The sequence below is a fragment of the Sinohyriopsis cumingii genome, chromosome 6 (genome assembly GCF_028554795.1).
Source record: "Sinohyriopsis cumingii isolate HCF-2022 chromosome 6, ASM2855479v2, whole genome shotgun sequence".
Taxonomy (NCBI): Eukaryota; Metazoa; Mollusca; class Bivalvia; order Unionida; family Unionidae; genus Sinohyriopsis; species Sinohyriopsis cumingii.
The window spans coordinates 87,483,778-87,498,208 of NC_142966.1; the positions used below are offsets into that span (position 1 = coordinate 87,483,778).

Below are 14,431 nucleotides of genomic sequence, written 5' to 3' on the forward strand. Positions count from 1 at the left end.
TAAATAGACAGATAACATTTAAGAATCATGAATGAAATAAGACTTAAATAATAAATGATATTAACAGTATCTCCTGGAATACTATAGCAATATACCTTTCTAGAAAAACTACTGCAATGTATCATAAGCTGCATTATTTGACACATTTTCTCTCAAACCTTTCATTTCCATCGAAGCGGAAATTATCGCTAACATAATATTGCAGGTAAAATAGTTTTGATCAATGATCATTAGATAGTAGTACACTCGTACCGTATATACACGTATAGAAGTTGATTTATTGTTTACATTCACCCAGCTTTTACCGTCTTCATTCCAAATGACCATTCAGTGTCTAAGCATGATATATTTTAAGGAATCCGATACCACGAATACCTGAATCAGACCGAACGATTGGGGTGGATGTCCCATATTATATGTTAACATTATTCTACCCATCCTGCTGTCCTATATGATTTAGATCTGTCTGGCAGAGGCTGGAAATGTTTCCCCGCCCAGCCTCGCGCAAACATCTGTCATCCTCCTCCTATTTCCCTTGTAATTATCCAATTATTATCCATTAAAGGACCGAAAGGGTTAAGATTTTCGTTCATTTAGTTAACTGTTTCTTTTGAAATGCATTCTCCTAAACATACACACTTAGCAAATTTTCCCGTAATAACTGTCCATGCCAGCAAAGTGATTGGAGAGCATGCGCTTTGAAAAGCAGCCCGTTGATGAATTAAAAGATCACGTGACTGGTGCTGAGGAAAAACAGGTGCACGACTATTGATAGTATTACAATGGAAAAGAAATATTCATTTTCTTATGGCTATTCGTTCGATTTTGAATTGTATCCATAGTAGACATCAATTGTTATATAAAAACTGAAAGGATTTCCCGTGAATATTGTGCCTGCAGAGAAAAGTTGAATTTCAGAGAGTTCCATAGTCTGCTACATTAGTAACTATTTAACATGAACTGCAAACAGGCAGTTGGAGTTGGGGTGGGGATATCCCCGCACCCTCCTCTAAACCCAGGACATACGATGGGTCGCTACTCGCCTCCCTACCGCTCTCCTGACAGAATGAGGTGTATGACAACCAGTTCGGTATGTATAATTGCGTCTCCAATGCTCGCTTTGCCATCCGGTTAAATCACCTTTATTAGTTATTCTGGGCGACGGTGTCATTATTTGCCGTGTTTCATATTTTATGAAGGATGTTTTATCTTTTCTCATTCAACTTAGAGGGAGTATATTAGCCTATTGTTACCTGCGCAGCGTCATTCGGAGTGCAGCGATTGAGCTAAAACCACGTGGGGAAGGACACAATTAAACTCAAAAGGATTTTTAGATTGGATTTTAAAATGGAAATTTTGTTCAGGATTTCAGTATTGGAATTAAGAGATCGACTGTGGACAACAGATGGGTATGGAAATGAGTCTCAGAATTACGTCAAACTTTATTCTATTCTTTTGTTTAAAGGAAATGTTTATCAATTATCTTTTCACATGAAAATTATTGATAGCGTTTAAAATAGACCAAACTCGTTTTCTTTTTAGTTTCTCTGTCATTCAAAAATGCACATGCTACTGAAGGCTTTCAAAGTATTTCACTTTATCTTTAATGAAGTTCTATTTAACATTTAAATCAATATTGATAAGATACCTTTCATTTATTGGATATAATATAATTAAAAATTTGCTTGTCTTTTTATATAATATGGAAACGGTTAAAAACACACAGGAGAAAGCCTTAAATGACAATTGTGTTTTAGGTTACTAGTTTATATATTATCATAATTTGTACATTTTTTCCCATTCCATATTAACGTTATTCAATCTGATATAGTATCAAAATATAGATAGATAGATAGAAATGTGTGCGTGTATATATATATATATATATATATATATATATATATATATATATATATATATATAACGTTTGGCTTTGTCTTTAAACCTTTTGTTGGCATGGATTTCTTTCAAGCTAACATTTGTCTAAATACTGTTATCTCTATTTTTTAAAAACTATCTCTTTCTTTAAACAGTTGCACATATCTTTCTATACTTAATTTGGAATGAATCATGTGTACATGAGATGTTATGGGAATAGATATACTAAGGATAACCGTAATTCATACATATTTAAAACAAGTTTTTGTCACTTTTGCTTTTCCTTTCAATCGGTAAAAAAAATATTTTGATTGAAAGCAATTAATATTATATAATTACTTTATTTTAGATATTGAAAATATAATTATAGTATCTTTACTAAGTAAATATATGAATGTAAGTATACACCGACTGCGGTGCATTAGTACCTATACCAACCATGATTTTAACAGAGGAAACAACAACATCAGAAAACAAAGAGAGAAAAAAAATTATGTTATGAAAATTTTTGTTGATATTTAACGCTTGATGAATATGAATATGTGATTAGATACGCTACATTTAGCAGTGACTGAAATGTTTAAATATCTTTACTAAAATAATTTAAAAATATGAATTATCACGCAGCACTTTTGCTATTATTCAATCATGATTTTACCAGTAAATTAGTTTTCATTTGATAAAAGAACTAGCAGCGTTATATATAATCTTCGTAATTTTGAAACATAATGCTTTAGCAAAGACCTATAACGAATTCACACACACACACACACACACACACACACACACACACACACACACACACACACACACTGTCTCTTATACTCGGAAGTCTTTAGCGTTAATCAGGAATATTTACGAAAATTCCGGACCGGGTCGTAACAATATTTAGGATTATATATCCTACAATGTCACAGAGGACAAATATCAGAAATTTAGGGAATTGTGTGACTTTCAATTTCAACGTTACCTGTCACGATCGTTGTATGGATATCAATCATTTATATCTGTTTAATACATGTAGATAAATCACTTAGCCCTGCTTAATACATTTAGATAATAGCAGAAGAACATGACGTATTTTACTTTGCTTTTCTTGTATCCAAAGAAGATATTTTAAGGCAGATTGTCTACACAAAGTTTCTGATGTATTATGAATTATCACAAATGGAAGTTTGCAATTTCTGATGTTTGTTTAAATAAAATCTCATATGATCGTTTAAAGGCAACAGTTCTTTTCTTGCTTTTTTTCCTGGATGTGAACAAACCCATTCATTAGTTTATGGTATTATAATACATGAGAGATACATTGAAATCTACTTTTCCGTTTTACCCATGTCTCCATCTAACTATGGATATTATATATTATTGTGAAAGCTAAAACCTAATATCCCAGGAAAGTTTTATTTCAATTACGATTATTTATGGTTTATGAGGACTGTTTTTATTTGGTGTGCTTTGTTTATTTTAGGAAATATTTTTATTCCTCATCTTATTTAAAAATTTACTATTGTTTAGCAATGCATCAGAAGAACCATTCTCTCTCTCTCTCTCTCTCTCTCTCTCTCTCTCTCTCTCTCTCTCTCACACACACACACACACACACACACACACACATACACAAGGAAAAATGTATTTCATGATTTAGCCATTATAAAATTAATATTTATAATGTTTAGAATAAGTCACACCCAGTTACCCAGAAAGGTAAGAAAAGAAAAAGAAAAAGTTACTTTAATATACTCAATATTTTACTTTAGCCATGGGACCTTCCTATGAATCAATAAGTAATCTGTGTTAAAACGTAAAATTTTGTCGCCTTTTGTAAACAATATTTATTTGAGCGAAAATACATACATACATACATACATACATACAGACAGACAGACAGACAGACAGACAGACAAACATATATAGAAACAGATAGACAGACAACATAACAGACAGATTTCAACCTGACAACAATGTTATGGTATCTACCAAAACTTGACAATTTTTAGACACAATTCTTATGAAATGAAGAAATATAAACGGTTATGCAAAATCGTTTCATATCCGCGGATCGGTTATCTTTTCCATTATGCTTAATGTATCCATGTCCTCAACAATTTTAGACAATAGTCTTGGTACGCCAAGAAAGAAAGTTCTTAATTACAATAAAATCCAGTGAACGTCGTATCATGATACATTAATCCATTTAATAAATATCACGATAAATGTTCTAGTTAACGTCGTATCTTCCTACACTTTTTCACTGAAAGTCATATAAAGGTACAATAATCCATTGAATATCATATCGTGATACAATAATCCATTGAAAGTCATATCATGATACATTAATCATGAACGTCATATCTTATTAAAATAATCCATTGAACATCATCTCATAGTACAATAATCCACTGAAAATCATGCCATGGTACAATAATCCGTTGAACATCATGCCATAGTACAAATTTTACATATTCAGATTAATCCTTTTTTCTATATCAATAAAATATATGATTTTAAATATTGAGAAATAGACAAAAAAATAAGATTAGGTTTGAATGTAATATATTATTTTTACTCTTAAATTTCTTTCTGATTTGATTTGTGTATTAAACTTTGTTACCAAATTTGTTACGTGTACGAGTATACGATGTTGAAAACTTGGTGTGGAATAGAGTATGCTGGGGGTACATTTAGATTAGTTAGAAGAAAGTATGCTGGGGTACATTTGGATTAGCTACAACAGAGTATGCTGGGGGTACATTATGCCAGAAGAGAGTATGCTTAGGGTACATTTAGGTTAGCTAGAATACTGTATTGTGGGGGTACCTTTAGTTTAGCTAGAATAGAGTACGCTGGAGGTACATTTAAATTATTTAGATTAGCTAGAATATAGTATTCTGGGGGTTCATTTAGATTACTTAGAATATAGGACGATGGTGATACATTTAGATTAGCTGGAATAGAGTATGATGACGATACATTTAGATTAGTTAGAATATAATATGCTGGGGGTACATTTAGATTAGATAGAATGTAGTATGCTGGGGTACGTTTAGATAAGCTAGAATAGAGTATGATGGGGGTTCATTTAGATTACTTAGAATATAGGACGATGGTGATACATTTAGATTAGCTAGAATAGATTATGATGGGGATACACTTAGATTAGTTAGAATATAATATGCTGGGGGTACATTTAGATTAGCTAGAATAAAGTATGCTGGGGGTACATTTAGATTAGCTAGAATAGAGTATGCTGGGGGTTCATTTAGGTTATTTAGAATATAGGACGATGATGATACATTTAGATTAGCTAGAACAGAGTATGATGGAGATACATTTAGATTAAAATATAATATGCTGGGTGTACATTTAGATTAGATAGAATATAGTATGCTGGGGTACGTTTAGATAAGCTAGAATAGAGTATGCTGGAGGTACATTTAGGTTAGTTAGAATATAGTATTCTGGGGGTACATTTAGATTAGCTAGAATATAGCATGCTGGGGTTACATTTAGATTAGCTAGAATATATTATTCTTGGGGTACATTTAGATTAGCTAGAAAAGTGTATGATGGGGGTACATTTAGATTAGGTAGAATAGAGTATGCTGGAGGTACATTTAGATTAGCTAGAATAGAATATGCTGGGGGTACATTTAGATTAACTAGAACAGAGTATTCTGTGGGTATATTTAGATTAGCAAGAATAAAGTATGCTGGGGTACATTTAGATTAGCTAGAATAGAGTATGATGTGGTACATTTAGATTAGTTAGAATATAATATGCTGGGGATAGATTTAGATTAGTTAGAATATAGGACGATGGTGATACATTTAGATTAGCTAAAATAGGGTATGCTGGGGGTAGATTTAGATTATCCAGAACAGAGTATGCTGTGGTACATTTAGATTAGATAGAATAGAGCATTATGGGGGTACATTTAGATTAGCTAGAATAAAGTATGCTGGGGGTACATTTAGATTAGTTAGAATATAGTATGATGGGGTACATTTAGATTAGTTAGAATATAGGACGATGGTGATACATTTAGATTAACTAGAATATAGTATACTGGGGTACATTTATATTAGCTAGAATAGAGTATGATGGGGTACATTTAGATTAGTTAGAATATAGTATGCTGGGGTTAGATTTAGATTAGTTAGAATATAGGACGATGGTGATACATTTAGATTAGCTAGAATATAGTATGCTAGAGGTACATTTAGATTAGCCAGAACAGAGTATGCTGGAGTACGTTCATAGGGAGTTAAATATATAGGAATAAAAGTCTTTACAACACGTTAAGTTTCAATGAATATTTAGAGTATATATCTAATATTTATTTTTGTGTTGATGATAATAATATTCAAAAGGATCAGTTGTCATCATAACAAATTGGCAAGTACATCATAACAAATTGGCAAGTACATCTGACTTTATCATTAGTTAAGAAATCGGACTAAACTATTCAAAAGTAGTTAGCGGAAGTTATCTCTACTATTATAATGTCGATTTTTTATATCTATGTCTAATGATTACAAAGGGTCTTGAAGATGTTTTGCTATTGGTATGTGGGAAGATGTATCTATCATTTCTTACATTTAGTTTGTCAGTATAAAATCTAGATTTATGAATACAAAGTGTCAGTGAATATATAAAATCTGGATTAATGAATACAAAGTGTCAGTGAATATATAAAATCTAGATTTATGAATACAAAGTGTCAGTGAATATATAAAATCTGGATTAATGAATACAAAGTGTCAGTGAATATATAAAATCTGGATTAATGAATACAAAGTGTCAGTGAATATATAAAATCTGGATTAATGAATACAAAGTGTCAGTGAATATATAAAATCTGGATTAATGAATACAAAGTGTCAGTGAATATATAAAATCTGGATTTATGAATACAAAGTGTCAGTGAACATATAAAATCTGGATTAATGAATACAAAGTGTCAGTGAATATATAAAATCTGGATTTATGAATACAAAGTGTCAGTGAATATATAAAATCTGGATTAATGAATACAAAGTGTCAGTGAATATATAAAATCTGGATTTATGAATACAAAGTGTCAGTGAATATATAAAATCTAGATTTATGAATACAAAGTGTCAGTGAATATATAAAATCTGGATTAATGAATAAAAAGTAAGTTCCCTTGCTAAGGAAACTAAGAAAACAAATAGCAGCCTTAGTGGAGGAAAATGTTTATGCTCAAAAGAGCAGTTTATGCGCTGTCAATAACCATGATATTTTTAAGATTGCACAATAAGATTGATATATTATAGAACTATCCACCAAATAGGAATCTTACTTGTCATTTATCTTAATTATCCTTCAATAGATGAAGTAGTGTCCGCTGAATCAATGTGAAAATGCTTTGACTCTCTATCGCTCACTCTCTGTATACATGTATATGTATATATATATATATATATATATATATATATATATATATATATATATATATATATATATATATATATATATATATATATATATATATATATATATATATATATATATATATATATATATATATATATATATTCTTTAAAGAATAATCCCATGATTGGTCTTTTTTATTCTTTGTTGGTGAACATATTTATTCGCTGGGTAGAAAAATGTTCAGTTACAATATATGCGATTTCATAGACTTGATGTAGCACCAACATTTTTTTTAAACGGCTTCTTCCATTCAATAAACCATTTTCAAGTAATTTCATCCCTTAAACATAATAGTCTCTTTGAAAAGTTTAGGGATAGTGTATTGAATCCAGACGATATGCGAATCAGACTGTCTGCATTTTTTATTCCATTACCATATCATATCATATTATACCGTATCATATAATGTCATATCATATCATGTCATCATGTCATACCATACCATATCATATAATATCATATCATATCTCATGTCATGTCATGTTATGTCACGTCATGTCACGTCACTTGACCTCAGAACAACACATCACATCACATCACTTCACACCACACCACACCACACCACTACACTACATCACATCACATTATGTTATATATTGTCATAGTATAGCATAGCATAGCACATCACTTACGTCTTTTGATCTGGTTAGAAGACTATAATAACATTCTCATGATCCAGTTTCGGAAACTTCTGACTTTAGTTTGTCTAATGTCCGAGCACTGACCAGCCAGACGGAACAAAACTGAGCTGCGTGTGAGGCTTTGAGAATGCATATATTTTTAAGCTTTATGCCTGATATAATCTTATCTTATGTATTTGCAGGGAAACTTTTTTGGCGGGCTTGATGATGGCCTTTTGGCGCGTGCTGAGGCTCTGGCGGCGGTGGACATTTCCAAGTCTTCAACCCAACACATGATGAAACATGACGGTCTGTATGGCCACACAGCCACTGATTTAGGCGGCAATAACTCAAGACCCCACATGCCTATCCACTCTCACGGCCCCTTTGGACCTAGCGATTCTATGCTGGATCAGTTGTCGGCCAACACGGGCATGCAGCTTCCAATGATGAGTGATCACCATAACAACGTGCCGACCTCCCACCACAACCACCACCAGATGTACCCACCCATGTACAGCCACCCGAATCCGATGAATAACCACCACAATTTCTCCCCTCATCACCAGATCGTCCACCATTCTATGCATGATAATGATTGTGACCCGCGTGAGCTTGAAGCCTTCGCGGAGCGATTCAAACAACGTAGAATCAAGCTCGGTGTGACCCAAGCTGATGTTGGGACGGCGCTGGCCAACCTTAAACTACCCGGGGTGGGTTCCCTGAGTCAAAGCACAATCTGTAGGTTCGAATCTTTGACATTAAGTCACAACAACATGATCGCCCTAAAACCAATTCTTCAAGCATGGCTCGAAGATGCGGAGAAGGCGGCAAGAGAAAAGAAAGAGGCCGAGCAAAATGGACTAATACCACTTTCCGACAAGAAGAGAAAACGCACATCCATTGCTGCTCCGGAGAAGCGTTCATTGGAGGCATACTTTGCTGTACAGCCTCGGCCTTCAGGCGAAAAGATTGCTCAAATTGCGGAAAAGTTAGATCTCAAGAAAAATGTAGTTCGTGTATGGTTTTGTAACCAAAGACAGAAACAGAAGCGGCTGAAATTCTCGGCAGTGACAGCGCATTGAGAACATCCACAGCGTAATAAAGATTATTCATTTGACGACTCTTTTGAGTGACTAAATCCAAAAGAAATTCTGGATTGTGATGAAACATTGTGAAGTGTTATCTTCTGTCTGTTTTATAACATTATCTGCTCTTAATTAATTTCTAAAATCAAATTGTATGTATATACTGGGAAGTTTATTTAAAGATGTAAATACACACCTTTGTCTTATTTATACCGGACAGTGCAATGTCTAGACTAGTAGCATTACTTTGTTTTCGAATACATTCCTTTACTATTTCTAGATTTAACTGAAATCACTGGTAAAGGTAATACGTAAAAGCTAAATCAATCAATAAGGTTCTGTAGAAGAATCGAAATACATTATCATCCAGCATGTTATACATTTGTCCCTTAATCCCAATGTATAAGTAATCGTGTTGCCTAATTTTTCTTAGCCATTAGTTTTATTGCTGTTGTTGTTGTGAAATATGACAAGCATTCCACTTTGGATTTTGTTGGTGTACTGAAGATTATTAGAAATTATCAAAGAATTTAAATGATGCAACGAGTCTGGATTTGCAACACTGAATATTTCAAAGATGTATGGACAACTATATATATGGAACTATCGGAGAGCATCAGTGTTCAGCATCGAGATGGAAATGTTTAAATGTGCATAAAGTTTAGATCGCTAGTTCATATCAAAACATCAGAGATAATATGTGTGATACGAACACTTTGCCAACGCATGTTCTGACGAAGTATGCGGTACTCATTCCTTATTTAGGGCTTGTCTTTGCTGGACATTCCAGGGAAATAAATGAAATACGGGGACACTTTTGTGTCGTTTGTACTTGGTTGTTTCACCATTGAGAAATATAATTTTAATAGTAAACTATTTTGCTTAGTACTTAAGAATTTATGTTATATGTTAACTTGTACAGCTGATTAATTGTACGCTCATTAATTGTACGCTCATTAATTGTACAAGTTACCGTTTAAATACATGTTAATATAGTCACAAGACTGTACACAAATCTATTCATTCTTCAGTTCTGAACTTCAGACAACTGCACAATTTAGAAATTATACAATAAGGCTCCAACAAATTAGAAGAAAAAAGCACATTCCAATATTTTTGCCTGATTATAGTATAATTTACTGTAAACTATATATACTTTGCTTGGAATGCTATGTATAAGTAAATCAGACCCACATTTTTTGTATAGGATGGATTGCAGTTGCCACGAAACACTAGAATTATGTGTGTGGTCTGGTCCTGGATCGTCAGATGATGTGGTCCTTGGACTTCAAGAAACACCATAATTATGTGTTGATTTACCTCAGGAAACATCAGAGGTAAATGCTGAAAGACTTTAGGAAACAACTTGAGTTAGGTGTTGTAGGACGCCAAGAAACACTAGTGTTGTATGTGTTGTCCTGGGTAGTCAGGAAACACCAGAGTTATTTGCTCTAGGACGTCAAGAACCACCAGAGTTAGGTGCTGTGGTTCTGGGGTGCCAGTAACTTGCTTTTTTTCTTTCTGACATTTATTTACTTATTTCTATATTGATAATCGAACTTGGGAGACAATTAAACGATTGTTTTGCTCAAAAGCTGTGTTTCTCTTGGCTTTTTTGTTGGAGGGTGGGGTGGATATAACATCCCTCTTTTTCCATAAATCCTTTTATCACAGCATTCATACATTCAAGTAGAGATCCTTTTAGTTTCGTTGTTTATGCTTTGTTTCACAAATTAATTTTATTTCGTTAACAATAGATGGTGTAACTGAAACTGATTATAAATAGCAAAACAATTCTCAAATCACATTCATTTTTAGCTCATATGAAGTTTTAATTTATTGTCAATTTCTTAATAATTTTGTTAAAGATTTATGTAACATTTTAAGTCTTTATCGCTTAATAATGTATGAAACAGCTGATAATGAGCCGATTCGTATATTAAGCCAATGAAACCAAGATGGAGGATGGGTAATTGTTTAACACCATCTGGATTCGAAGGATTACTTTGAGTCTCCTGACAAGCGAATGAACAGCGTTACTCTGTAGCCATGTTTGCCACAAGTGAATGGATGTTACAAATTATCATATCTTCTGTGTTACAAATATTTGGAGAATTTAATTCACATATTTTTTTCTTTAAACAGATTTGTTCTCTTGACGTTTCAGTTTGTTTCATGTTGTAGAGTGGTTCAGAAATCTTGGAGTTAGTTTTTTAAATTTGAATTACAGGAAGTAAGTGCAAAATATATAAGTCTGTACGACAATCAATGTTAACTATACGGGATTTTTTTTTGGGGGGGGGTATTGTTATCCAATTTGCCTTGGTCTGTTTGTAGCCTGTAAACTTCCAATGGATAACTGATTTCACGTCATTTTTGTTTTAAAAAAAATATTTGTATAAGCCATTAAGCATGAAGCAGAATTGACTATACGCATGCCATTGTAATCATTTTTTTCTTAAATAATCAAAACGTGTTTATTTGTGCATTTCTTTCCTAAAACTGGCCATCAGTCGGCTCCTGCTAAATTTCTGTTTCAAGATTATTGTCATTTACTGAACAATAAACATATTGTAATACAGTTCTTTTGTCGAATTCATTGAAGTAAATATTAGTTACCGTAATAATCAATTTTTCATTTGATATTTAAATTTTGTAATTGTTACTTATTCTAATAGTAATGGTGGTATTGATACTATGCATCTACCTGCCTACGTGTATTTATTTACCTGCCTACGTGTATTTATTTACTTGCCTACGTGTATTTATTACCTGCTTATTTATTTTCTTGATGGAAAGCGCGCCACTAAAACTATGTATTTCCACATTCATACTTCAATATTATTCCAGGAATAAACATATTGCAACCTCATTTATATCACCATTATCTGTTAGAAAGTGAAACTTTAATTCATGTTGCAGATTTATTTCCCCAGATCGTGCTTTCAGTTTCTGATTAGGGGCACTTTCAAGCCATTAATAATGAACTAATTCAAGAATCGGTAACTGAGTTGGTCCTACGCCGCGTGCGCTTTTGCCTTGATTCAGAAACTAATAAAATTTAAGCAAAATTAGCTGCACACAACCATACTTGTTCACTTTTTACATGCGATAATTTTCATAGATATATTAAAATACTACCCCTGATAGCTCAAGTTAAATGTAAAATTATTTTTACGTTCCCTAAAAGATTTTGTCGCTTTTTACGTGTTTGAAAAATGAAGATGGCATTGCATTTGCAAGGCGGACACAGTGCGGGTTTCGAATTGATCACAAAGTATACATTTCGCTCGTCTTTCACTCCATTAGGCAATTGCCGATCAATTTAATCAGCTGCTCTATGGCTGATTGAATTAGAGGGGAATATGATCGTCAAACAATACGATGACATATGCTAGCCAGCAATTGCTGGTGGTTGTGCTCCCTCCGGGTCCCTGATGGCAATTTACTCATTAGAATCACCCAGACCAACGCTACTAATGGCAGTTTGGCATTTCACAAGATACCAATCATACAACATGTCGGCAAAGTCGCAAAATAATTATTTGAATTTCCGTGTAGTTCTTACGTCAACTAATAGCCATACAATGTATCCTATATGTCTTGTCCTTCTCACTCTGTAATAACGTATGCGTGACTCAAACTACTCAGCTTAAATCCTTTAATCCTCCTGTAATATATTCGAATAACATTAACCTTGTATACCGATAATTCAGTCCACACGCAATGGTTTGAAATGACCTAGATGTCAAGTTTATAACAATACAAAGTAACTGTTAATACATACTTCGCCATTGAAACCCATTACCAGGAACGGGATATTTCTTTTGAATATTAGGTTATAAACGAGAGAAAATTTACATTTGTATTTACGGGCTCAAGACGATTCCTTATGGTTACTTTAAGAGTAAAATGGATACAGAAAATATATTTGACAATCGAATGTAATAATTTAATAATCTAATAAGAAACTCTTTTATCTTAGACCATTTTATATTAAATTCATGAAAAAGACTAATTCAGAAATTACACTTAATACACACACACACACACACACACACACACACACACACACACACACACATATATATATATATATATATATATATATATATATATATATATATATATATATATATATAGTAGCTACACTCCATTATTTACAATTACACAAAGGTAAGGCAAAAAGAAATATATTCTGAACCAGAAGTCATATGTAGTAGAGTCTTTAAGAAATACATGACTGGTTTAGCTGTAAATATTTTTTCCTTTATATTATTGTTACTTAACAGCATTATCGATGAATTCTGTCTTAGTATTGTGAAATGATGGGACCATTCAACCCATCTATGTTCATCTGGACTTAGAAAATATGTTAGCTTTGAAAGCATATTGTTTTAAAGAGCTTGATTTTTCTATCCATTGTAGACAAGGCACAGTTTATTGTAAATTTGATATTGTACTTTGCTGCATTAATTTTGCGGTTGTATTGTCTGTTAATGCTAATTTTTGGATCTGTTTTGCATGTCATATGTTTGGAAAATGAACTGTATCTTTCTTCATATGATTTGTAAGTGATATGACACAATCTTGTTGGAGTTTTAAAATCTTTACCACAAACAAAGGAATTAAACTGATATTTGCCTTCTGTCACTGGTTTTGAGTAAACAAGTATTTGGTTTTCGTGCTTAGATAAGGTCTGTGACATATTACTTATTCCTGTAACTTATTTACTTTTATTATTTTCTCACTGACTGACTGACTGTATCTCTATATGTCTTACCTGTACCTATATATTTATTTATATTTCTTACCCATATATATATATATATATATATATATATATATATATATATATATATATATATATATATATATATATATATATATATATATCTTACTTGTATCTATGTGTCTGTCTATTTGTCTTACCTGTACCTATATATCTATCAAAATATCTTATCGGTACCTGCATATCTATCATATCTTACTTGCACCTATATATCTACCTTAACTGCAATATAGATTTATTTCTGAGTCAGCTTCACCACCATATTCTTTAGTGTTTATTGTTTAGAATTAAATGAATAGATGCATTTTCTTTTCCATTAGCATAAAGAATAAAACATTATTTTAATGTATCTATTCATCAGCTAATTGCTATAACCATATTTTGACGAATTATAACCTCAGATATGTTTGCAAATATCTCTGTATCTACCTATTAATTTGTCAATCTATCTTTATTTATTAACTTTCCTCGGTGACCAATATTTATCTTGATGCATCGTTTTCAGTTAAATAGTCACAAGTAGGTTAAATGCTGAAGATGAACAAACACACTATCTTATCTATCTATCTATCTGTCTATCTATCTATCTGTC

General features: G+C 32.4%; 1 protein-coding gene across 2 annotated transcripts in view; it reads left to right on the top strand.

Annotated features, from left to right (window-relative positions):
- Nucleotides 1–13,695, top strand: part of LOC149797389 (POU domain, class 4, transcription factor 3-like) — a 38,889-nt gene extending 25,194 nt beyond the window's left edge. The window contains exons 1-2 of one of the 2 annotated variants that reach the window (XM_089962164.1): nucleotides 808–1,090; nucleotides 8,163–13,695. In XM_089962164.1, the coding sequence (XP_089818290.1) occupies nucleotides 956–1,090; nucleotides 8,163–9,044 (1,017 nt within the window). In that variant the 5' untranslated portion in view covers nucleotides 808–955 and the 3' untranslated portion in view covers nucleotides 9,045–13,695. Of the gene's footprint in view, nucleotides 1–807; nucleotides 1,091–8,162 lie in introns of those variants that run through there. The other variant, XM_089962163.1, reaches the window with a different exon arrangement.
- The last annotated feature ends 736 nt before the right edge of the window (nucleotides 13,696–14,431 follow it).